The sequence below is a fragment of the Jaculus jaculus genome, chromosome X, assembly GCF_020740685.1.
Source record: "Jaculus jaculus isolate mJacJac1 chromosome X, mJacJac1.mat.Y.cur, whole genome shotgun sequence".
Taxonomy (NCBI): domain Eukaryota; kingdom Metazoa; phylum Chordata; class Mammalia; order Rodentia; family Dipodidae; genus Jaculus; species Jaculus jaculus.
In genome coordinates, this window is record NC_059125.1 from 132,264,852 (window position 1) to 132,292,633 (window position 27,782).

Genomic DNA, 27,782 nt, shown 5'->3' on the forward strand with positions numbered 1-27,782 from the left:
CAGATCCAAAGGTTAAATCCACACATTCAGCAATGACCCCGCTCTGGTACCAACTCTACTGCTGTAATCAGGTACATATTGCTGGCCAAAAGCATCCAACCAAGAGCAGCTTATGGGAAAAAAAAGGTTTATATTAGCTTACAGATTCAAGGGGAAGTCCCATGAAGGCCAGGGCAAATGATGGCATGAGCAGAACATGGACATTACCTCCTGGCCACATCAGATGGCCAAATGCACCAGGAGAGTGTGTCAAACACTGGTGAGAGGAATCTGGCTATAATACCAATAAGTTCATCCACAATAACACAGTGCCTCCAGGAGACTTTAATTCCCAAATATCCATCACCTGGGAACCTAGCATTCAGATTATTTAAGTTTATGGGGACACCTGAATCAAACCACCACACATATATTGGTAGGGCACTGCAATGTCAAATTTCTTTTTACATGCCATCTGACTTAACCTTTAAATCTCCTTCTTGGGCTGGAGGGATGGCTTAGTGGTTAAGGAGCTTGCCTGCGAAGCCAAAGGACCCAGGTTCAATACCCAGGACCCACATAAGCTAGATGCAAGTCATAGGCACAAGGTGGCACATTCATCTGGAGTTCATTTTCAGTGGCAGGAGGTCCTGGCACACCCATTCTCTCTCTCTCTCTTTCTCTCTGTCAAATAAATAAATAAATAAGTTATATACATATCACATGTGTGTGTGTGTGTGTGTGTGTGTGTGTGTGTGTGTGTGTGTGTGATTCCCTCTTGAGTTCATTACACAAGATACTGTTGTGTATCGGTGAAGTGTTATAACATTAAATTATGAAATGGAGGTTTGCTTAACAAGAACGAGTGAACAGAACAAAACAGAGTTAAAGTCTTAAAGGATTTGGGAGAGGAAAGAAGAGACAGAAAAATGGGGGTATTTTTTATTCCAAAGTTAGGAAGTGGAATTAAAGCTATTAAGGAAAAGGTAAAATTTCCTTTATTATCCATTATGTACATGCCCATGGACTGTTCTCAAATAGATGTTAGGTCCATTTCAAAGGGCAACGTTGCATAATAGTACTAAATCCTACTATCCTACTAAACAAAATATGGTATTAAAGCATACTTCCCACTGAATCATCAGCTAAGATCAAATATTACTGGACTGGGAAGAAAATGTAAATTTCAATGAGTTCAATCTATAAAAACAAAAGGATCCAAACCTGTATTATCTTTTAGATTCACATCTGCCCCAGATTCAATTAAAGCATTCACCAGGGACAAATTTCCCTCCCAGAAGCAAACTGAAGTCGGGTTTTCCCACTAGCATTCCTCATATTGATCCCATCTGTATTCAGTTCTGTAAATATGTCAATCAAAACTCAGATTAACTTATTGTGTCAAATTCCAATAACCATAAAGGCTACTGGAAAATACAGGACAATTTCATGAAAATAATATAAGCAAGATGCACTACACAAAACAAACACAATATTGATACTTTTGTTTTAAAGTCCTAAGTTGAGTAGAAGTTGTTGAACACCCAAGAACTGATATTCATCCCAGTAAGTGGTCAAAATCAAACATTTGGCTCAAGCAAGCATGTTTTACTTCTCCCTATACTCATTTCTCTTGTAGTAGTCCTTTAACACTAGGATAAAAAATTTTCTTACAACAACAAAAATCTTATATTATGAAAACTTCCTTTCAGGCTAAGTAATTTAGTGTGTGCCTACAGTCCCAGTACTCTGGAGGCTGAGGCAGTAGGATCTGTAATTTCAGGCCAGCCAGCCTGGACTCTATTGCTCTATTGTGAGACTCTGTCTTCAAAAAACAAAACCAAACAAAAATCTTCATTCTACACCTACTCTGTTTCTTATTAGGTATGTTCAACTCTATGCCTTTTAGGTTTATCTAGGGGTTTTTTGGTAAAAATCTAATATAATGTCAGATTCTAAAGATCTGTTTTTAAAATAATCTTTTCTTTGCAGTGTTTAGTTGGACAGACATAAGTTGAAAGTGAAAGCAAAGAACAGATTATATATTTTCCTTCCTTTCTCTACAAACCTTGAAAAATAGTAAAAGATATCTGTGTGTGTGTGTGTGTGTGTGTGTGTGTGTGTGTGTGTGTTTGTGTATGAGAGAGAGAGAATGTGTACATGTGTGTACATAGGGGGAGTGTGGGTCTACCATGTGCAGGTCCTCTCACCTACCATCTTGTTTGAAGAAGAATTTCTTGTTGTTCACCACTACAAAAACCTGTCTCCTCCCATCCTGTTGTAGGAGGGCTATGATTGCAGATGTTTAGGCTTATATCACTGGAGATGTGAAATGTAATATTGAGACTTGCCCAGTGAATGCTTTAACCCATTGAGCCATCTCTATAATCTGTAGTAAATATTGCTTAAGTATCAGGGAAAATAAAGGAAAAGAAAAACCATGAAAGTCATCACTTACCATAGAAGGTAGTGTGTGGAATAGTGCTGTAAACAGGGGAGTGGACTGAAAGCATGTATAGGAAAGTTGGGATTTCAAGTTCAGCTTTGGCTGAAGTAACTTTCTCATGGCTGGACGAACATCTCATGAGAAGAATCTTATGGGAAAATAGAATTTATTTCAGGCTTACAGGTGAAATTTCACCATGGTGAAAGACCCTCTTTAACTTCAATAGACTGATGTCAGAGACACCACCAACAGCCAGCAAACATGAACATCCAGAGCTCATACTGCTCTGTACACACCTAGTAGGGATGGACGATAAGATCAGCTCACAGTGACGCCTCCTCCAGCAGGACTTTGCCTGCTGGAGACTCAAATTGCAAGCATTCACATTCAAACCTCCACAGTTTCCTTCCCCAACTCTGGATTAACTGGAAACTACTCCTTTATCTCAGATCCTCATACCACAACTAAGAATATAAAGTATTTTCTATAGGAACCACATCAAAGGAACACATGAAAGAAAATTGAGGGTGGGAGTACAAAATACAAAAGAATATTTATTAAATCAGCAATATTACTACTAGTGAAAACAATTGCTAGAAATGTGAATTCTCATGTTGGTAAGATGGCTCTATGGTTAGTTACAATTACCTAGCAAAACTGCCAACCCTACTTAAACCCCACTCCCCATGTGAACCACACACTCATCTGTATTCCCAAAGTGCCTGTGGCAATGAAAGGCAGAGTCAGGAAAGTCCTAAAGCATATGAGGCCAACTAGTCTGGCCTTCCCAGCAGCACAAACAGGAGAGTCTTGCTTTCAAGGACTACTAGATGTAAGGACAGGAACAACACCTCAAGGTTGTACTCTCACATTTGCACACATGTCACAGAACATATTCACATAAATACATAAATAAATGAATACATAAACACATAAGCAAAGTCCCCAGTCCAACTGTTGCAGTCAGGCTCATACTCCTGGCAGGAAGCACCCAAACAAAGGCACCTTCTGGGAATAAAGGTAAATTTTGGCTTTCAGACTCAAGGGGAAGCTCCATGACACTGAGGGAAAGAAATGGCATGAGCAGAGAGTGGACATTACCTCCTGGCCAACACAAGATGGATAAAAGCAACAGGGGAGTGTACCAAACACTAGTAAGAGGAAGCTGGTTATAATACCCATAAGCCCACCCCCAACAATACACTGCCTTCTTTCCAATATTGTCATCAACTGATGACCTAGCATTCAGGACATGTAACTTTATGGGAACATCTGAATCAAACCACCACATTCCATCCTGGTACCTATAAACTGATAACCATATATGATATAAAATACAATACATGCACTCCAACTTTAAAAGTCTCTTTATTTTTTTCAATCCTAACGATATGAAACATTCCCATAATCCAAGGTCTTTTAACTCAGCCATAATACAAAAAAAAAAAATTCTACCAAACCCTGTAATGGCACAAAATAAACTCTCACACTGAAAAATATGACATTTTCCATAACAAAGAAATAGTCAACCGAAATCAGGTATGGTGATACCACCAGCCTCTTTTTTGTTGCTCAGTATTATTTTAGATATTCAAGGTTTTTTGTGATTCCAAATGAATTTTTGGATTGTTTTTTCTATTTCCATGAAGAAAGCCTTTGGAATTTTGATAGGGATTGCATTAAATGTGTAGATTGCTTTAGGTAAGATTGCCATTTTCACAATATTGATTCTTCCAATCCAGGAACAAGGGATGTTTCTCCGCTTTCTAGTGTCTTCTGCAATTTTTCGCTTGAGTGTTTTAAAGTTCTCATTGTATAGATTCTTTATTTCCTTGGTTAGGTTTATTCCAAGGTACTTTATTTTTTTTGATGCAATTGGGAATGGGAGTGATTCTCTGATTTCATTCTCTGTGTGTTTGTTGTTAGCATATATGAAGGCTACTGATTTCTGTGTATTTATTTTGTATCCTGCTACATTGCTGTAGGTTTTGATCAGCTCTAACAGCTTGCTAGTAGAGTCTTTAGGGTCCTTTATGTATAGAATCATGTCATCTGCAAGTAATGATAACTTGATCTCTTCCTTTCCAATTTGTACCCCTTTTATGTGTGTCTCTTGCCTTATTGCTATGGCTAAGACTTCCAAAACTATATTAAATAAAAGTGGGGACAGTGGACACCCTTGTCTTGTTCCTGATTTTAGTGGAAAAGCTTCCAGTTTTTCCCCATTTATCATGGGAACAGAATAGAGGACCCAGATGTAAGCCCAAGTAGCTATAGCCACCTGATATTCAATAAAAATGCCAAAAATACTCATTGGAGAAAAGACAGCCTCGTCAGCAAATGGTGTTTTGAAAACTGGATATATATCTGTAGAAGGATGAAAATAGATTCTTCTCTTTCGCCATGCACAAGAATTAAGTCCAAATGGATTAAAGACCTTAACATCAGACCGGAAACTCTGAAACTGCTAGAGGAAAAAGTAGGGGAAACCCTTCAACATATTGGTCTTGGCAAAGACTTTCTAAATACAACCCCAATTGCTCAGGCAATAAAACCACAGATTAACCACTGGGACCTAATGAAATTATAAAGATTTTGCACCGCAAAGGACACAGTGAAAAAAGCAAAGAGGCAACCTACAGAATGGGAAAAAATCTCCACCAGCTATATATCTGATAAAGGATTAATATCTAGGATATACAAAGAACTCAAAAAGTTAAATTATAAGGAATCAAACAAGCCAATCAAAAAATGGGCTATGGAGCTAAATAGAGAGTTCTCAAAGGAAGAAATAAGAATGGCATATAAGCATCTAAAAAAATGTTCTTTGTCACTAGTCATCAGGGAAATGCAGATTAAAACTACATTGAGATTCCATCTCACTCCTGTCAGATTGGCCACCATCATGAAAACAAATGATCATAAATGTTGGCGGGGATGTGGAAAAAAAGGAACCCTTCTGCACTGCTGGTGGGAATGCAATCTGGTCCAGCCATTGGGGAAAACAGTGTGGAGGTTCCTAAAACAGCTAGAGATTGATCTACCATATGACCCAGCTATAGCACTCCTAGGCATATATCCAAAGGACTCATCTCATTTCCTTAGAAGTACGTGCTCAACCATGTTTATTGCTGCTCAATTTATAATAGCTGGGAAATGGAACCAGCCTAGATGTCCCTCAACAGGTGAGTGGATAATGAAGATGTGGCACATTTATACAATGGAGTTCTACTCAGCGGTAAAGAAAAATGAAGTTATGAAATTTGCAGAAAAATGGATGGACCTGGAAAGTATTATACTAAGTGAGGTAACCCAGGCCCAGAAAGCCAAGGGCCACATGTTCTCTCTCATATGTGGATCCTAGCTACAGATGACTGGGCTTCTGTGTGAGAATGAAAATACTTAGTAGCAGAGGCCAGTAAGTTAAAAAGGAGACATAAAGGGTAGAGAAAGGAAGGGAGGAGGATACTTAATAGGTTGATATTGTATATATGTAATTACAATGATTGTAATGGGGAGGTAATATGCTGGAGAATGGAATTTCAAATGGGAAAGTGTGGGGGTGGGGAGGGAGGGAGTTACCATAGGATATATTTTATAATCATGGAAAATGTTAATAAAAATTAAAAAAAAAGAAAAAAAAAGAAATAGTCAACCGATACAAGATTTAAAACAAACAGGGCAAACACAACACTCTATAGCTCCAAATCCAACAAATCTAGTCAGTGACAAATCTCCAAGTCCAATAATTCTAAGCAGAAACAAGTCTCTGCAGTTCCAATTCTGTCTGTCCAGCTAGGCTACTCACAGTACTAGAAAACTTCATCTGGTGCAACAGCTCTCTTTAGCAGCTCTCTCATGGTCCCAGCATCTCTACTTGTCTCCACTGCAACCAATGGTTCATCCACATGCCCCGTCGGACCTAAATGCAGGTAATCCAACAAGCCTGCTACAACCCACCCAAAGTCATTTCCAAAATACAAAGCCATGTAGTAAATTTACTGATCTTCTCTTTCCTGCATTTGTTATACTTCATAATATCAAGTGGTCTGCCAATTTGTTAATCCAGGAGGAATAAAGCAGGCATTAAAGAACAGGACACTCCTTCAGCATTTAGACACATCCCAAAGACTCTGCATTCTTCCTGTTGTCACAATGTAGGTCAGCTGGCCCATATTCAAAGGTTGTAATCTTACATGCAATTGTAGCTGAAGGGCAGAAGTTTCAGCCCAAAGATTTTATTTCTGTGCCATATTCCTCTGCTCATACCAGTCCATTCCTATACAATGCAACCCTGTACAAGTTCTCAGGACATGGGCATAAAACAGCAAGCCTCTCACACAAATTACTTCTAGCCTAATGCAGGCAAAGCTCTTTCTCACCCTCATAAACCAAACCTCACAGTCCATACTTCTTACCACATTCCAGTCTTTCAACACTGACCAGAATATTCCATCAAGCTGTACTGAAAGTACTGCAAGCCATCTCTTAGGCCAAGATTTCAAATTGGTCCACATCCTCCTGTAAAGCAGTTGCTAAAGGACAAAGTCAAATTCACATTTCTGTCAGCAAGAATCCGACTTATCTGGTACAAGCAGCTGGTGGGGAAAAAAGATTTATTTTGCCTTACAGACTCAAGGGGAACTCCATTATGGCAGGGAAAAAGGATGGCATGAACACAGGATGGATATCACTTCCTGGCCAACATCAGATGGATAACAACAACAGAAAAGTGTGCCAAACACTGGGAAGAGGAGCCTGGTTATAACACCCATAAGCCTGACCCCCCCCCCAAATTGCCATCAGCTGGGAACTTAGCATTCAGAGTACATAAGTATATGGGGGACACCTCAATTAAATCTTCACACCAACCCAAACCTACTCTGGAAGGCAGACTCTGAAATGACTTCTAAGGATCACTTCCTGTTGTTATTTGTGCCTATATAATCAACACCCCCTTGAATAACTTCCTTTTATCAAATAGAATACCTCAACATTGTATGTATTTCATGGTTCTGATTAAATAACACTATATTATAACATTTTCTGTCCTCCTATGGACTCATCCTCTTCCCTTTAGCTTATATCTTTTGATGAATGAAGGAACCATATCAGAAAAGCCCGTGGATAAGAAAAGAGATAGACAATAGCCAATAGGAAAAGAGGTCCCCAGTAAAACCATGTTCAAAGAACTCAATTCTGACAACTATATGGCCATGAATGTTCAGTCTTCAGATGAGACTTCAGTACCAAACACTGTCTACACTGCAGTCTACCAAAGTTCCTGTCAGAGGAATTGGTTAAGAAGTGCTCAATTGCTGATTGACAGAACCTATGAGTTAAGAAATGTGTATTGCTTTAAATTATTATATTTGTGACAATTTGCTTTGTATCAACAAAGACAACTTCTATACCCAATAAAGCCAATGTTTTGAGGGCTGGTTCCAGTAAGCTTTTCTAAACAAGCTGACTAGGTGGTAGTGATGCAAGGGAAGGTTAAAGAACCACTGCATTAAGCTATGAGGTCTTTCTTGCCTTATTTCACTATGTCGGCAATGTAACATTGGGGGAAGCAATGAAAGAGGACTATTTTCTATAAAAAAGAGTCTTGCATTATCTGAATCACAATGAAGACTGAAAGTATCACAGGTATTTTATGACATGCAGACTGAAACAAAACATACTACTTGTTGCAGAGATTGGTACTCAAAATCTGTTACTGGATATATTCTCGTATATGGACAGAGACAGGCAGAAACAATTTACCGTTTAAGTACAAACTACAAACCTTAACAGATATATCTTTCCTAATAATTTTTATTGTGTATGGTAGAAACCCTATTGTCTTACTCCCGATAAGCTTGTAGAACAGAAGGTTTCTAGTGTTTTTGGCATCATAAATCTCTATAGCATTTACCTGAAAAGTTAAAATTACAAACTGGAAGAAATCTGACCATCACAAAATCATACTCAAACCCCTTCCCTCCCTTTCCCTTACACTCTATTCTTTACTCCCCTTCCTTTCTTTTTCTCTTTCATACTTCCTCTCCTCACATTTCCCTTCCCTTGCTCTCTTCCTATCCTTTCTTGTTGTCTTTGTTGTTTAATCTCATCTAATATAAGAAACTAGAATATATGGCCGGAATTATGATAAGAACATTATCTGAAGACCACTGGGTTCTCAAGTGGTGGGGCAATAAAACAAATATAGATGAAAAACTCTCATAATTAAATGATTATGACACTTCCTAAAAATTTATAACTAAAGATTTAGGAACTCTTTGATGTGGCAAGAGGAACTAGGTTTATATAAATCTTTTTTATTAAACAATTTTACAATCATTAGACCTTTTTGAAACAGTTTCTTAATGCTGGGGAAATGCAAAAAAGCATGAGAACTGTGTTGAATAGCTGAAACCCACAATTTGAAAGGCAGGTGTGATGATACGTGGTTAAAATTACAGTACTGTAGAGATAGAGATGTGACAGACACAGAGATTCCTGGGGAAAAATGACCAGACAGTCTCTTAGTCTACTTGATAAGCTCCTGGATAGTGCAAGATTCTATTTCCAAAAAGAAAGAAAAAAGAAAAAAAAACAAAAAGAATTATGGTACCCTAGGGTATTCTTTGGTCTTCATATGCATATATACACTGAATGCACAGACATATAATACACATATAGCAAAGAAGTTAGGAAGGAAAGAGGGAAAGAAAAGCATAAAGGAGCAAAGAGAGTGTTGGAGGATTCTCTTGGCATAGAATTCTGACCTTCCTTGTGCTCATGGGTTTTAGAAGGTACATGAATTTCTGAATCCAGTTTTCCTTTTTTCTCCTCACAGTTTTTCACAGTGATTTCATCTTCATTGGTGGTAACAGTTAATTCTCCATCTGAAAAAAAATTATAATATTAGTAGAGTGGTTCTCTTTACTGGCCTCAAAACACAAAATAAACTTTTGGACTGCAGAGATAGCTTATTGTTTAAGGTACTTGCCTACAAAGCCAAAGGACCCAGTTTCAATTCCCCAGGACCAGGGTAAGCTAGATACACAAAGTGGTGCATGTGTTTGGAGATCGTTTGCAGTGGTTGAGGGCGCTGATGCACCCATTCTCTCTCTTAATCTCTCTCTCTCAAATATATAAAAATAAATATTAAAAAGCCACAACATTTGTAAGTATTGGTGCTTCTGTTTCCAGCTGAACCATAAAGAGAACAGAAACCTTTAAAATGTGTTTATATAATGAAGAAAGTTTGGTAGTTGTAATTCTAATGGAAATATAACGAATAGTTAAAAATCAGTGGAGTGGCCAATTTCATGGTATGAAATGATACTGAGTAAAGTTGGTGAGTAAGTGCTATAAGACAAGAAAAATGAAAATATGATGATATGCAGTTCATTACTGGTTAATATCCATTTGGGAACCAAAGTTGATCATAACAATATGACTTCTAACATAAACACTAGTAGCCAGTTCCTAGGCTTAGGAGCTTCCTAAATCATAAGAGGATGATGGCCTCATTCCTGACAGCTTGAAAAGAGGTTAAGTGGAATTCAAATAGAAATTTCTATCAAAATGGAAAAGAAATATATAGAAACTGAATACAAGCTGAGCAATACTTCTAATACCTGATTTGTGAGAAGTCTCTTTATCTTCTTTTTGGTTAAGTTTTGAGATATTGGTCAGTCCTTGCTCAGTAATGTCACTGCAGAGGAAATCATGTTCAGGAAGGTCTGGTATTGTCTTTCCAACTCTGGTTGTTCCTGTTTCTTGAGAATGGACAGCTGTGGGGAAAGAGATATTTGAAGAACTAGGATTTTGGTTTATCACATCATCATTCCTTTTAGAGGCTTGTTTCCTGTCCGCGTGATATTCCTCTGTTTGATTCACTGAAGGAGTTGGTCCTTTGGGGTCATCATCCTGGGGTTCCTTAAACAGCTGCACATGACTAGTCGTCACTGAAACTTCATATGTTGAAGGCATTCTGATACAAGGCAGAGAAGTTTGCTCAGGATGGCCATGTGAGTGATCAAAAGGAGTTTCATATATAAACATTTCATGATTTGGAGCATGTTGCTCAGAAATGACTACAGTATCTGAATCATACAGGTTAAGTTTTTCCTGTTGTGTAAGTGAGGTCAAGCTACCTACATTGATCTCATTTTTCTGTGAAACATGATATTTGGAAGATAAAAATTCTTGAGAGTCCATTTCTTCTGCTTTTGTTATACTCTCGGGATAATTACAGAGGTTTTCACCCTCTGTTGAACCTATTTCAGGTGCAGCTGTTACAATCTTCTTAGAGGTACTGAGGTCAACATCATCACTATCAACATCTTCCTTAATGAAGGATAAGAAAGCATTTTCCCAGGCATTAAGCTTCTTACTTTGTGTACTGGAGATCCTCTCTTCAAGGGACTTGTCAAGGCTATTGCACTGTTCTTTGTGAGGAGGAGGTTGGTGATCTGTAGTGACAACTGGTAACAGGGTTTCTTTATGTAATGAAAACAAAGACAAAGAAACTTCTCCAGTTTGATCAATGGATTCCAATTCCAATGATTGTACTTCTTGACTCTCTGGTGTATCTAGAGTGTGGGTATGCAACTCTTTGGAAACTGAGCAAGTCTCATTATAGTTATCAAAACCATTTTTTAAGTTTGGCAGAGTTGGGGTGGAAATTTCAAATGAGTCCTCTAGAAAGTCATCAAGGCTTTGGAGAGTGTACTGCTGATTTCTCACTGACTTGTCCATTGTACTGGAAGAAGAAATAGCTGTTTGTCTTAAGTCATAATCTTCATCATCTACTTGAGAGTCTTGAGACTTTTTGTGTTTCTTCATGTTCCTTTTTCCTTTAGTTTTAGACACATCTGTTTTGCTATCTCTGGAATGGTGTAGATAGCCCTTTCTGTGTCCTGTAGAGCATGTTTGGTTAACATTTGATTCTTTAAACCTGGACTTGCCAAATTCTGTGGTGCTGGGATTTTCTTGGTAATATCCACAACCATAATTTTCATTCATAAGTACACCTTTGTTTCCTTCATTGCTTTTTGCATGTTCTGGCTTCTGACTGCTGGAATTTTCATCACAAACAAGATCCATGCTATCATTGGAACTGAATCTTGGTTTCTACAAAAACAAAATACATGACCAGCTTTTATTTTTAGTTTTGTCTGTAGTACTTACATAATTTTGTAAAAGAAGCTTTATCAGAATGTTTTAGAAACATTTCCCTGTCCCAACAACCAGCCAAAACCAGAATTAAGAATGTTTCTTTCTGATACTGGGAGAAATATAGGTAGCCCAATGGAAGTAGGGATTTTAAAACAAGAAAATAAATATACCGAGAAATTAGTCTGTAACAAAAGTTGACTGTGGGCAGCTAAGAGTAAAGCAAGAAAACTGTCTCCCCTCAGTGGTGCCAAACACAAGTACCAGATGAAGAGTAACCACCTACTACATAACATTTGAAGGGACTGACCAGCATCATTAATCCTTGAAATATGATTACATCCCAACAATGCTGACATGGTAGATACATTAGTAGCTCCATGAAGAGCAAAAGGAAGAAGAGGAAACAAATGGATTAAAATGCATTAATGTGTCTAGATATGCTTCATTTACTCAAATGTTTCTCAGATTAAAGGGCTAGAACTTTTTGATTCTTGTGTAATTATTTCAGATTGTTTTGATACCAAATGTGAAGTCACTGACGACCCTGATGCTCAAGCATTCATTCTTTTTCCTCTGATAATCTATAACATGTGTAATAGTTGCAGCCTTATAAAATGATTATTGCTATAGATGGACATACCTTACACTGTTGTACAACTTCTGCTTGTAGTGGATCCATATTCCTTCTTCGAGCTGTGTAGGAAAGGAGGAAAAAATAAAAGGTAATATATTCCAGTGGTCAGAGTGTAGACTTATAAAACACACAAGTTGTATGCAACAAAAAAGTTAGTGGGAAGATGTGATATCATGTTAATCTTTTGTAGTGAAATTGGCACAATGTTACTATAATTTATAATTTCCATATTCATTATAAATTAATCATTTTCTTGAAAGATAGTAACTTTCATTGGGAAAGTGAAACAGATCCAACAAAATAACTAATAATAAAGTTAGGTACTGAGTCTAAATAATGTTTTACTTTTGGCAGACATAGCTGGACATACACTCTCCATTCAGTAGATTCTGCTAGATGCTTATATAAGAAAATCATTCTTTGAAAATTAAGTGCATCATCATTATTTCCCAGTACATTTGGTTGATTAGATTGTACTGTAAATGCTGCATTCTCATCCAAGCAGGCCAACAGTATTGTGAATGCACAGGAAAACAAAATTGAATATGACTTAGAAGCCTACATTGATAATTTGCAATGTATCAAGTGTTTTCCTTGGCTCCTCTACATACTGAATCTAGAAATGTAGTTCGCTAATATTCATTTATCCATAAAAATTATACACCTAGAAAAGTTACTATGTGTATATAGAAATGATTCAATGAATATTCAATAGAAAAAATGAATGAGAATTTTAGATGCGATACATCTCCGTTGGAGAATCTGCTTCTCTTTTCCAGATAGATGCAGATCCTAAGAAGAGAGCTGCCCCAACATACCGCAAAAGGGGCCCAACTGAAACTAAGGATGACTGGTGAAATAAGCAAGGGTGATGTTTTCCTGTGAACCGGATACCAGCACAAAGGGGAAGGAGATCAACGCAGAGAAAAATCAACTCCTACCAAATCAGAGAGCCAAAGCCTCAGAGGCCCCCAACACCTCAGCACTGAAGCAGACCAAAAATGAACCCAACATGGCTCAGGGAAATCTTGCGGAAGAGGGGGCGGAAAGAATGTCAGAGTTACATGTTGGGTCATGATTTGCAGAGACATTTATCATACTAATAACTGGGGGCTAACTCCACAATGCACGACCCATTTTCATTAACAAGGAGGTTTCTAATGAGGGTAGATCACAGATGAGCCTAAATAATGGTACCAAACTGCCTGTATTCACTGAAATGAAAACTAATAAATTAAATTTAAAAAAAAAATCCAAAGGGGAGGGAATTACCATGGGATATATTTTATAATCATGAAAAATGTTAATAAAAATTAAAAAAAGAAAAAAGAAAAAAAATCCAAAGTTCTTTGTATATAAGTTAGAAATGTAAAATGTTTTAACAATGTTGTGTTTAGAAAATAAAGCAATTCGATTTATTTCTTGAAAATGGTTTTCATGATTGCAGTTAAGGAGTACTTTCCACAATGAAACCTCTATCACCCCATCACCTCATTAGGGGAGGAAAGGTGAACAGAATATTCTGTCAAACAGAGGCTATTGGTACATTCTCTGGAACATCACAGTTCGTTTTCAGTACTGATGCTGCTGCTTACTGGTTGGTGACCTTTGGCTAGTTTCTTAATGAATGAAAAGTCATAATAGCTCCAGAGTTAAAACATTAAATAATAAAGTCAACATAAAGAACTGAGGGGAGTTCCTTGCATGAAGAAATCAGCATTTATTTCCACTATTGCTGTTACTTGTTTTCCAACAGCATGAAGGACACCATGCCTTCTGCAAGCTTTGGTTCTTATATCTAAGAACAGAAAAAAATAATATTTTCCAGGAACCATTCTGTTAGGCAGGCATGGATCCCAAGAGAATATGGAAGGGACAAAGTTTTACTTCCTCTCAGTTTTCAGACTCTGCTTTGTCTAGTACAAACAATTGATTATACAGACATGAACTCTGAGGTATATAGGACTTCTGGTAAAGATGGTTTGATAGGAACAGCACCCTGAAACCTGGACAAAAAAGAAAGAAGGTAAAACACAATACACTGTTCTACCAAAAACATAAGGAGTATAAGGCATTATTAGCCCAATTGAGACCCCGAGAAGAAGCAGACAGAATTACCGTTCTCTTTTCCTTTAGAGTATTTCCCTTGCATAGAACAGAAGAACAACTGTATAATTTTGAGCAAAGAAGTGTAATTTTACCAAAGAAAGATGCACTGAAGAGTGAATTAAAATTTTCCATGAGTTTAAATTAGTTTTAAATAGAATTTCTTTAGAATTTAACTTACAAACACAAATAAAATTATTTTAATATCCATTCTGAAAGTATAATGTACATCCATGAGAAAAACTCTTAAGGGGGCAGGAGAGATGGCTTAGCAGTTTAGGCGCTTGCCTGCAAAGCCAAAGGACCTCAATTCCATTCACAAGGACCTTTGTTAACCAGATGCACAAGGGGGCACATGCATCTGGAGTTCATTTGCAGTGGTTGGAGGCCCTGGTGCGGCCTCTCTCTCTTGTTCTCTCACTCTACCTCTTTTTCTCTCTCTCAAATAAATACATAAAAATAAAAAATATTAAAAACAAAGAAAACCTCTTAAGGAATTCTAGCCATACTCATTGCAGTAGATAGATCCAATTATAATTTCTTTTTGGTTGTGGTTTTTTTGTTTGTTTCTGTGAGGTAGGTATCCACTCTATACCAGGTTGACGTGGAATTCAGTATGCACACCCAGGATAGGCTCAAACTCATGGCCATACTCCTAACTCTGCCTGCTAAGAGGTGGGAGGAAAGGTGCAAACTATTATACCTGGCCCAATTATAAATTCTATCACATCGTACAAGTAAATGAAGGAATCATTGAGAATGGGAAAATTACCCATCAGTTAAAGGTTCCTGCTTGCAAAGCCTGCAGGCCTGGTTTCCATTTCTCAACTACAGAAGTGATGCAGGATGCAAAGTGATATGATTGTGTGGCATTCCGTTGCAGAGGCAAGAGACCCTTGCAACCCCCCCAAAACCACATGAACAACCATTTGTTCAAATAAATGAATAAACATTTTTAGAACAGAAAAAAAATGTAATGTTTCTGAATTCATAGCTCTGCACAACCTTGGGAAACAGAATTGCCTTTGTTTTTTCCTCTAGAGTATTTCCCTTTCATACAGTTGACAAGTCAATGTGTATTATTAAAATAATGAAATAAATCTTCAAATGTATTTTCTCAAAATTTATGAGTAAAATACATGTAATTTTTGTAATTTTCCAACTAATTTATCTAAGTCTATTAATGTGTAAGAGGGCAGTTTAACCTTACCTGACATGTGGCATGTTTTATGTCTAGGAATATATTTCTCAAGGTTACTCTTCATAGAGAAATCTTTGGCTTCATCCAGAACACACTTTCCTTTTGCATTTCCAAACAATGTGTCAGCTCCATTCAAAGGAAGTGACTCCCCCTCCTAGGAAAAGATTGTTCATGGAAAGTAGACAAGACAAAGAGTGTATTATTCCAGATGTGTGCAACAGCAAATATTCTGTCCACAACACAGAATCTGGGATTACCTATAAAATCCTTGCTCAACATAAAGTCATTGTTACTGACATGATTTTCTTATACAAATATCTTTTCTTTTAAAAACACTAAGATGGAAAACAGAAAGAAGAGAGTGGAAGGAAAGAAAAAAAGAGAAATAGGAAAAGAAATGATGTAATGTGAAGGGAATGGTACTTTTCCTTTCCAGTCTTCCTCCATGAAGTCCATACATTCATTCTAGTCATGAGGCAGGACGTAGATGAAAGGTTTCCTGGGACTGGTAGACTCAGGGCCTTTGGAGAGTGTCAGCTAACAACTGTGAGTTTTCTTTCAGGAATAATAAAAATGTTCTAAATTAGGTGATAATGATGGTTACCCAACTCTGTGAATATAACAAAAACAACTGGACTGTATACTACTGAGTGATTTTTTTTTGTTTGTTTTTCGAGGTAGTGTCACTCTAGCCCAGGCTGACCTGGAATTCACTATGTATTCTCAGGGTGGACTCGAACTCATGGTGATCCACTTACCTCTGCTTTGTGAGTGCTGGGATTAAAGTCATGTGCCACCATGCCCAGACTGAGTGAATTTTGTAGTATGTAAATTGTATATTAATAGACATGCTTTTAAAATAAGTTCAGGTGAAGCTTCTTCCATATCAATTTTTAGCTCTAATTTTTACTTTAAAAACAAAAACTTCAGGTGAAGTACAGTCTCTAAAGTACTTGCCCCTCAAGCAAGAAGATATGATTTGATCACAGACCCTATTGCTGAAGACTCCATATACTTGGGCTGCAAGGCCACGGAGAAATCTTGCTGGAACTGAGCTGATAACCTCCTCCATGTAGACCAGCAGTTCAATGGGAGGAAGAGAAATCACCAGTGAAGATACTCATCAGTGGACACTTCAACCCTTATATTGTGCAATAGTGGCACGTCTGTTATGGGGGAAACCAACTGCCCTCTAATTGGACTGGGGGCCTGCTCCATGGGAAGGGAATACATCCCTGATACTGAAAACTTAAAACAGGGGTAGTCATGAGCCCTAGGGGTGTAACATCTGTTGTTGTCTGGCCAAATGTATATATTATGCTTATCAAACTGCCCAGTAAGCACTTCTGTTAATGTTTATACCCTTATATTAATGCTACTCTCACTTTTGGTTGAGAATCTTCTCTTTTCAGATGGCAGTAACCTTGGTATGACTCAGAAGGTATCATGGTGATAGAAAGAAATGACCACAGTACTCAGTACTGCAATATCTGTATCACAACTTCAAAGGGTCAGGGTTTAATGCGGAAGAGGTGGCAGAAAGAATGTAAGAGCCAAAGGAAGGGCAGGACTCCATACAACATGTTCCCTCCAGACACAAAATGGCCTGGATATTCATGGCCTCACAGTGCCTGATACTACCTGCATTAAGACCATCATAAGAGGAGGAAAATATCAAGACATCAAAAGTAAAGGATAGAATGACTGAGATGGGGAGGGGATATGATGGACAGTGGAGTTTCAAAGGGGTAAGTGGGGGGAGGGAGGGTACCACCATGGAATATTTTTTATAATCATGGAAGTTGTTAATAAAAAAATTAAAAAATTAAAAAAAAATGCTGGGCATAGTAACATAACCTTGTAATTCCCATGCTGGCGAGGCATAAATAAGAAGATCCCTGGAATTTGCTGCTGAGCCTAATTGGTAAGTTTCAGGCTAGGGAAAGATCTTTTCTTTAAAAAAGGTTGATGGAGCCAGGCATGGTGGTGCATGGCTTTATTCCCAGGCCTTGGGAAAGAGACAGAGGTAGGAGGATTGCTGTGAGTTTGAGGCCACCCTGAGACTAGATAGTGAATTCCAGGTTAGCCTAATTTAACCCTACCTTGAAAAGCCAAAAAGAAAAAAAGGTAAATGGAAGCTCTTCTGAGAAACAATACTCAAGGTTGTCCTCTGACCTACACATACAAAAGCACAGTTTTAAAAGTATAAAACTTACAAAAAAGGTAAAACATGAATTCAGTGGTGGTGGTTCATGTCTTTAATCCTGATCACTGTGAGTTCAAGGTCACCCTGGGACTACAGAATTTGTTCCAGGTCATCCTGGCCTCTAGTGAAACCCAATCTCAAAAGAAGGACCCCTAGGGCTGGAAGGATTGCTTAATGGTTAAAGTGTTCACCTGCAAAGCCAAACGACCAAGGTTTGATTCCCCAGGACCCACATTAGCCAGATGCACTAGGGAGCACACGTGTCTGGAGTTCATTTGCAGTTGCTGGAGTCCCTGGCACACCCATTTCTCTCTTTCTCTCTCTTTTCTCCCCCCTCTTCCTCTGTTAAATAAATAAATAATATTCTTTTTTTATAAAAGGTCATCTATAATACTTCATGAAGTTGACAACAGAAATTTCTCCCCACATATACATGTAGGTGTGAGTATTTTTATGTACTTTAATTTCAAAAATTCTAACTAAATTTATTCACAAACTATCCTTTCTTTATTGAACTTAGCTTTATACCACAGTCAAAAAATCAACTGACCAGAGCGAAAATTTTGCCAGCTATACATATGACAGAGGATTAATATCTAGGACAAAGAATACAAAAGGAACTAAATAATAAGAAATCAAACAATCCAATTGAAAAATGGGACTAAATACAGACCTCTCAAAAGAAGAAATACTAAGCCAGGCATGGTGGCGCATGCCTTTAAATCCATCAATTGGGAGGCAGAAGTAAGTGGATCGCTGTGAATTCTGGGCTAGAGTGAGACTCTACCTTGAAAATCCAAAAAAAGAAAGAAAGAAAAAGAAATACTGATAGCATACAAATATTTTACATTCTTAGCCATCACGGAAATGTAAATTAAAACTAATTTGAGATTCCATTTCACGCCTGTCAGAATGGCTACCATCAAGAAAACAAATGACAATAAATGGTAGCGAGGGGGCAGAAAGAGTGGAAACTTCTACACTGTTGGTGGGAATGTACTCTGGTACAGCCATTGTGGAAACCAATATGTAGGTTCCTGAGGCAGCTAAAAACAGACTTATCTTATGACCCAGCTATATCACTCCTAGGTATATATCCTAGAGAGTCTTTTTACTGTTTATTTCTGCTCTAGTCACAATAGCTAGGAAATTGAACCAGCCTAGACATCCCTGAATTAATGAATGGATAATGGAGATGGGGTATATTTATACAATGGAGTTCTATTCAGTGATAAAGTAAAATCAAATTATGAAATTTGCAGGAAATGGCTGGATCTGGAAACGATCCTACTAGGTGAAGTAACCAGACCCAGAATATCAAATGTCACATGTTCTCCCTCATATGTGGATCTTAGCTACAAATGTTTATACTTATATGTGACTTGGGGGTAAAAATAGGTAGCAGAAACCAGTACGCTAGAAAAGGGCTATAAAGGAGGGGTGAGAAGGGAGGACTTAAGGAGATGGTGTTCTGTGTATTTGAGCAGATGAGCAGATGACAGGGGACAAATGCTCTAAGTGAGGTCACAGGAAGTGTTTGAGTAAAAGACGGGTGAGGGAGGGTTAATCAAAATTCAAGATGCTGTGAATGAGCCACATGGAAACCTACATTTTTGGATAATGACCTACCCAGAAGCCCTAGACTGTTACTAGAAAAATTTCAGTGCCAGGGATGGGGCACCTTCCAGTGAGTTGTTGGCCAGGGAGATCCCTAATGCCCCCAAACCATTACAGGTCATTGCCAAGGCTCTTGGTTTCACATGAGAAATAGTTGGTAAGACCTTACTGCTCAAGACTCCATGTGCCTGGGCAGCAAGATCACCGAGAAACCAAGCTGCACCTGAGCTGAAACCCTCCTCACTGTAAACAAGCTGAAAGAAAGCTGGAAAAAGCTATGCTGCACGCAGCCCTATGGGAGAGACAAGTCATCCGCAGTGAAAATATTGGACATGGCAAGCCTTAATTTTGGCCAGCCAGGGCAAATGACTGAATGGGTACAATAGCTGCATGTTGTTATTGGGGAAACCAACTGCTTCCTAACTGGACTGGAGGTCCACTCCATGGAAGTGAATACATGCCTGGTACTGAAAACCTAATCAAAAGCCTATGGTAGGGGAGAGGTCATGAGCCCTAGGAGTGCGATGTCTGCTTTTACCTGGGTAAATGCCTATATTATGCTCTCCAAACTATCCTGTAAGCCCCTTTCTTAATGTTCATACTCATATTAATGCTAATCTCATGTTGGGTAAGAGAAGCTTCTCTTTTCAGATGGTAGGGAGCACTGAGAATGACCCAAAAGGCTCCATCGGGCTAAGAAGAAGTGACAAAGGAGCATTCAGGACTGGGATATCTCTATCATACTTTCAAAGCCTCAGACCATTGTGGAAGATGTGGCAGAGGATGTAGGAGCCAAAGGAAGGGTAGGACTGCTTCTAATGCAACCATTCAGACAGAAATAGCTCTTGATATCCATGACCTCACAGTGTTTAGCACTACAGTCACAAGCCCCTCAAAACAGGAGGAAAAGATGAGATTGGAAGATAAGAGACTAATTCAGGAAGAGAGGGGAAATGATGTAGAGTGGATTTCTGAAGGGGAATGTGGAGAGGGGAGGGAATTATCATGGTTTATTGTCTACAATTATGGAAGTTGTCAATGAAAAGTTATATAAACTGATCAGCTTTTACTCAACTATACAACTGATTTCTGTCTAAAACCCAGTGGCTCCCAAGTGGGGCTGATTTTGTCACCCGAGTATATTCAGCAATGCTCAGAGTTATTATTGGGGTGTGGTTTCTGCTGGCATCATGTAGTTAAAGTTTAGAGACTCTGCGAAGCATCCTCTAAATATACAGGACTGCACTCCATGACAAAGAGACAAACACCCACCGAATTGTCAGCAGGGCTAAGGCTGAGAAACCTGTTCTTAACAACTGTAATGCCATACTTCTTAAATTATTATAGTTATAAAACAAGTACCTATATGCAAATGGTAGTGTTAAACCCTCTAATATTGCTATTTTAAAACTTCTCAGCTATTTCAAGTTCCTTTCAATTCCATATAATTTTAAAAAAAATTATTTATTTATTTATTTGAGAGCAACAGACAGAGAAAGAGAGAGAATGGGCATGCCAGAGCCTCCTGCCACAGGAAACGAACTCCAGACGCGTGCGCCCCCTTAGGCATCTGGTTAACATGGGTCCCAGAGAATAGAGCCTCGAACTGGGGTCCTTAGGCTTCACAGGGAAGCGCTTAACAGCTAGGCCATCTCTCCAGGCCCCAATTCCATATAACTTTTAAAATCAGCATGAAAATTTCCATGTGATGACTGTTTGTTGAGATTTTGAATTGAATTGAGTCTCTGATTTAGTTAGAACAGAAACATAAAGAATACTGAGTCTTTCAAGTAGAAACATGGCACACCTTTACAATTATCTAGGTCTTCTTTGATACTTCTTAGCAACATTCTGTAATATTCAATGCAAAGGTATTGACATATTATATAAAATTTATCTTCAAGCCTATAATATCTTTGATATAATCGTAACTGATATTTTCAAAATTCCAATGTCAAGTTGTTCACGGTTGGTACAGAGAAATGTAGTCGAATGTTAAAATTACTTAGTTACCGAGTACCCCCTCTGTATTCTATTTTTCATTACATCATATGAAATACAAGAGTGATTTTTTTTTCTTTTTGTTTCTACTTTTTGCATATGCATGTATATATTTGTGTGTTCTTATGTGTATGGGTGCCCACATTTGTGCTCGTGCATGTGGAGAACAGAGGTCAATGTCCTCAAGAGGCTTAATCATTTTTCCGCCTTATTCTTTGAGATAGGGTCTCTTGCTGATCCTAGAGCTCACTGATTCAGGTAGACTGGCTGAACCTTGAGTGCCGAGGATTCTGTTTCTGCCTCCCCAATTCAAGGATTACAAGATTACCTCAATCCTGGCATTTTATGTTAGCACTTGGGATCTGAATTCAAGTCCTCATGCTTATATGACAATCATTTTATCCATTGAACCATCTTCCTAGCTTCATTATGTAGTCGTTGTTTGAGGCAGTGTCATTCTAGACCAACCTGGACTAGAACCTACTCTGTAGTCAGCCTGTCCTCATGGTAATTCTCCTACCTGATGAGACTGCAAGAATGAGATGCCACACCTAGCAGAGCAGATGCTTTTTATTACATGTTATATTAAGTAAAAGTTTTATTTTTTTTCCTTTCCAAATTGCATGCATGCTCTTTATGTCTTTTTCTTCCATTATTAGTATTATGCTGGTCAGAAGCAGTGGGTGCAGACATCTTTGTCATGATTCAGACAATTAAGAAAAAACTGTTCTTCACAATTAAGTTTGAGATTATCTGTATTTTTTGTATGTATGACATAATTCTTAATTACTATAGGTATTAAAATAAGTTTGGGAGCACCTATGTGGGGCAGGTGATTGTGTGAACCTGTGAGTTGGTGTGTGCGTGCATGTGTGCTCATGTTCAGAGGTGAACATTAGGTGCCTTTAATCTCTCTCTGCCTTACTGAATTCTCTCTCATTGAAATAAGTGCTCACAGAATCAGCTAGAATTGCTACTTAGCAAGGCCCAGGGATCCACCTGTGTATGCTTCTCCAGTGTTGGAATTACAGGCACATATGCCACCATGCCCAGCTAATACATTAGTGCCAATCATTTTACTGATTGAGCCTTCGGTACAGCCCCTTTCTGAAAAATTTCAAGGTGCATTTTATTAGAAAGGGAAAAGTATTGCCACTTTTGGATTGCTGAGAGCTTTTATATTTTAATCATAAACAAATTTGGATTTTTCTCAAATGCCCATATATATATATATATATATATATATATATATATATATATATATATATATATATATATACATATAACAGTTTTTCAGTTTTAGTTCATTAATTTGGTAAATAACATTGATTTTCTAATATAATCCAATCATATTTCTGAGATAAATGCCAATATATAATGATTGATTCAACATGTTTTAACAATGTTTGCATATATTTCATTTGTATAAGCTTAAACTCATGTTTAGAGCTTAATTTTATTTACTAAGGCATTAGGTTTTATGGAACATATTTATTTGTAATAATACCTATCATAGTTTTGGATGTTATTATTCACTGGGTTCATAATTATATTTATGTTTCAAACTTGAAAACTTTTCTTTTTTGCATGTGTGCATGTGTAGTCTGTGGACATGTGTTATGTGTGTGTGTGTGTGTGTGTGTGTGTGTGTGTGTGTGTGCAGGGGTATGTGCACATGCTGTGGAGTCCAGATGCTAACACTTTGTTTCTTTGTCTGTTGCTCTTCTGATTTATTGAAACTGGTTCTCTTATTGTACATAGATCTCACAATCAGCTAGTCTAGCTAGCCAGTCTGTCTTGGGGATCCACCTTTCTTTGCTTCCTGAAAGTTGGCCATTATATGTGCACATAGCCACACGTGGCATTTATGTGACTGCTGGGTATTAAAGTCAGGTCTTCATGCTTGCATAATAAGTATTTTATCCACTAAGCAGCTGAATACCTTTAACAAATTTTGTGTGACACAACAAACTTAAATATTTACATCTAGCCTCTTGGAGAAGTTTTCACCAACTCCTTCTCTAGACCAGAGTCATCTAACAGAATTTTCTGTGATGATGGAAATCAAGTGTCCTTGTCAAATGGAGCCAACACCTGTGGGAATCAATCTCTTGAAATATGGCTAATACTTATAACAAGCTGAGTTTGAATCATAATTAAATAATTTAGGGCTCTTGGACATACCTTAGCTGGTAAAGTAACTGCCTCACATGTTAAGAAAGTATAAGCTAGAGCTGTTGAAAATGGCATTTGTGATATAAAGATACAAATACTGTTCTCAAGGAGTAGAACTACGATTAGAATCCAATTTTGCTAATCTCGTATCAGTATTTTTATCCTCTAAACTCAGCTCCATTTATGCTATCACCTGTGGTTATTTTTTACTCTAAGTATTTATTTTTCTATAAGATGCTTTGTATCTGAGTATCTTCCTCATTTCCCTGAAGTAACAAATGACTATAAGGGAAAATAGAACATTCAAAAATAAAATTTTAACTAATTAAGATCACTTAAAAATGTGATCTGAGGCTGGAGAGATGGCTTACAGATAAAGGTGCTTGCCTACAAAGCCTAAGAACCTAGGTTCAACTCCCGAGAATCCATGTAAGCCAGATGCATGTGGTGGTGCATTCTTCTGAAGTTCCTTTGTAGTGGCTAGAAGCCCTGCCCGTTCTCTCTCAACATCTCTTTCTCTCTCATAAGTAGGTAAAAAATAAAATAAAACAAAAATTAAACTGCGATTTCACTGAACGTTTCTCTTTGCTAATTTACATGACATTTCTCCCAAACATCCATCAGTACCTTTCTCTTGACTCTTGATCAGTTTATCACTCGTCACTGATGATGTAAGCAGTTAACAGTGAAATGGAAACTCACTTATTATGGATCACAAAATGAAAATGAACAGATGGAAGATTTCCTGAAGTCATATGATAAAATATCTACAGTACATGAAGCACCTATGAAGAGACTGACAAATGATAAACTAACAGGTCTACCAGGCTAAAAATAGAAAAACCATAAGGTTCAAAAGAGAACAAATTAATAGAGCATATAGAGAAAATTTACAATGTCTCGAGAGTTTTAAAGGAAGATTGTCTTTGAGCTCATGATTTAAAAAAGAACTGTTAAAGTCAAAGATGTCCTGTATACTGTTATATAAATTTGACAGAAGAGTTAAACCAAATGAACACACTGTAGTCTTTGCTTGTCTAGAAAATAGGATGTGTTTCAATTAGAACCTAAATAGATATGCTCTTCAACGTAGGGTGGATTATCTAGCCCATATAACCATGATAAGATGAAAACAGCAAAGCCAAAAAATGTAGACAGAGTAGGTCACAGGTCTATAACCCAGTAATCAAGAGGTTAAAGCAGGAATATTGCTCTTCTGAGCCCTGCCTGAACTACATATTGAGACCTTGCTCAAAAGGCAAAAATATCTATTGTTACATTTATCTCACTACAATTAAGCCCTTTTGGATAAATCATATTATACAAAAGTGAAAGATGTTAGATTTATTAGAATGTGTTTTCTTCTGACCTATGTAAACTATGTGATAGACAACAGAAAAGTAAGCTATTAATATAAATATTGGTTTCAAATCCTATAATTTGTAGTACTGTACTTAATTTTTATTTATAGCAGGCCTTACTATATTCATTAATATGAGGAATCACTTTAGTTCTCAGTTTAAGCTATCTTCATTTTCTTCATTCACTTTGCCAGGAAAAGTAGTAAGATCCTAAATTGAACTCACTGTACCTTTAAAATATTGCTTGCAACAACCTCATGTAAGGGCAAAATTCCATCTCTATTTTCATAATTTACATCTGTGCCAGCTTTTAATAACTCAACAATTATATCATTAAATCTTTCATTAGCTGCCTTATGAAGTGGTTTGCAACCTAAAACAGAAAAAAGGAAAGAAAAAAGTCAAGCAGTTCTTTTCCCACCAATAGTCATAATAGTCATGTCTTATCTTTAGTAGCTTTTTATTAGTCCAATTAATACTTCTCTCTGTTGTTACAGATGTAAACATTATAATCACTGAACAAGAAGTAACATCAGAGTATAAAAGACATTAAAATGAATAAAAAGGTTTCATCTAGGAAAAAAATCACTGAGCTCTTCACAAATACTGTTGATAAAGTTTCAAAAGAGTAGACTCACAGAATTTAAGAAATAGTGAAACTTGAAAATCTACTCATTTTAGCTTTCTTCAACTCAGATATTGAAGTATCTGACTTTCTTATGTACATATTTGTATGACACTGCATTGTCCAATTTCTCCTTAACTACCATCTTAAGATTCTTTTGTAAATAGGTGACGTGTTGTAACAGCAAATTTCATAACAGAGGTTTGAAGAATAACAATGAGAGAAAAGTAAAAAAAAAAGATAAAACAGAATAGTTAAAGGGTTCAGAAAAGGAAAGAGACAGGAAAATGGCGGCATTTTTCATTCCACATTAGGAGGCTGAATTACAGCTTCCAAGGAAAAGGTTGAACTTCCTTTATTATTCATTATGTACAGATGTTCCCAAATAGATGTAAGGATCCTTTCAAAGGAGAAAGATCTTTTAACAGAAATAACTCATACTTTCACCTAAATAAAATATGTAATAAGAACACTTCCAAGTTAATTTATCGCTAGGTAGGATCAAAACTTAGTGGCTGGGGAGAAAATGTGCATTTCAATCTGTTCAATTTATAAAATAATCAAAAGGCCCCAAACCTGCATTATTACCTTTCATATTCACATCTGATCCAGGTTCCATCAGCATGCTCACTAAGGACAAATTTCCTCTTCTGGAAGGCAAATGAAGCTGGATTTGCCCACTAGCATTCCTGTTATTGATCCCACCTGTTTTCAGTTCTGTAGCTATGTCAAGCAAAACCAAGATTACTTCTTTTGTCAAATTCTGATGACCATAAAGGATGTTAGAAAATGCAGGATAATTTCATGAAAATATTGTACACAAGCTGCAGTACACAAAACAAACCGAACATTGCTGCTTTTGTTTTGAGTCCTAACTTGACTAAAAGCTGTAGAGCGCCTGAGAACATTAATTTACATTCATTCTGGTGAGTGGTCAATGACACTTGATTCAAGCAGTCTTGTTTCACTTCTCCCTATACTAATTTCATGTTCAGTAGTCCTTTAACACTGGGATAAAATTTTTCTTAAAACAACTAAATTCTGATAATATGAGAATCTCCTTTCAGGCTACATGCTGTAGTGTGTGCCTGCACTTGTGGTTCTCTGGAGGCAGAGGCAGCAGGATCTTGAGTTTCAGGCCAGCCTAGGCCACATAGTGAGATCCTGTCTGTAAAAACAAATACTAACAAAAACATCCTTTCTACAGCTATTCTGTTTCTTATTAGGTATGTGAAAATTACAGCTTTTAGCTTATCTATTTTTTCAATAAAAATACAGTACAATATAATTTTCTAAAGATCTGATTTTAAAGTAATATTTTCATTGCAGTGTTAGACTTAAGTTGGATCTAAAAGCAATGAACAGATCATATATTTCCCTGATTTCTCCTCAAACTGCTAAAAATATACTAAAATATATTTGTGTATGCATGTACGTGTGTGTGTGTGTGTGTGTGTGTGTGTGTGTGTGTGTGTGTGTGTGGTGTGTGGTCCTTGCCTTCCACCTTGTTTGAAGGAAGGTTTCTTGTTGTTCACTGCTGCAAACACTTGTCTCCTCCCATATTGTGATAGAAGGCCTGAAATTACCGATGCTGGGGCTTACATCACTGGAGATGAGAAAGCTAGTAGACTTATCCAGTAAGTGCTTTAACTAATGAAGCCATCTCCCCAGATGGTAGTAGATATTTTATAAATAGCAGAGAATATACAGGAAAAAAACAATGGAATCACTTATGTTACAATGAAAGTCAACAGTTACCATGAAAGGCAGTGTTTGGAACAATGCTAGAAAAAAGGGAGATGTGGAAACCTTGCATGTAGGAAAGTTGGGAGTTCAAGCTCAGCTTCTGTTGCAGCAACTTTCTCACTGCTGGAAAAACACCTGGGCAGAAACAGCTTATGGGAGAAAAGGGTTTGTTTCAGGCTTACAGGGGAATTTCCACAATGGTGAAAGTCACTCACTCATTTCCATAGATGCATGTAAGAGATACTACTCTAAGCCAGCTAACATGAGCATCCAGAGCTCAAACTGCTCTGAACACACGCAGTAGGGCTAGACTACAAGATCAGCTCTCAGTGACATCTCCTCAAGTGGTTCTTTGTCAGCTGAAGACTCAAATTGCAAGCTTCATCCAACACACTGCTGGCGTGCACAGGTAGGAGGATTGCCATGGGTTTAAGGCCACCCTAAGACTACATAGAGAATTCCAGGTCAGCCTGAGCTAGAGTGAGACACTACCTCGAAAAAACAGAAAAGAAAG

At 37.5% G+C, this 27,782-nt stretch overlaps 1 protein-coding gene across 1 annotated transcript in view; it reads right to left on the reverse strand.

Annotated features, from left to right (window-relative positions):
- LOC101605591 (ankyrin repeat domain-containing protein 31-like) overlaps positions 1-27,782 on the reverse strand; it is a 163,070-nt gene that overhangs the window by 58,291 nt on the left and 76,997 nt on the right. The window contains exons 13-17 of the mRNA XM_045139950.1: positions 12,237-12,289; positions 10,054-11,551; positions 9,183-9,315; positions 7,022-7,050; positions 3,127-3,147 (exon numbers count right to left, since the gene is read on the reverse strand). Coding sequence (XP_044995885.1) covers positions 3,127-3,147; positions 7,022-7,050; positions 9,183-9,315; positions 10,054-11,551; positions 12,237-12,289 — 1,734 coding nt within the window. The remainder of the gene's footprint in view (positions 1-3,126; positions 3,148-7,021; positions 7,051-9,182; positions 9,316-10,053; positions 11,552-12,236; positions 12,290-27,782) is intronic.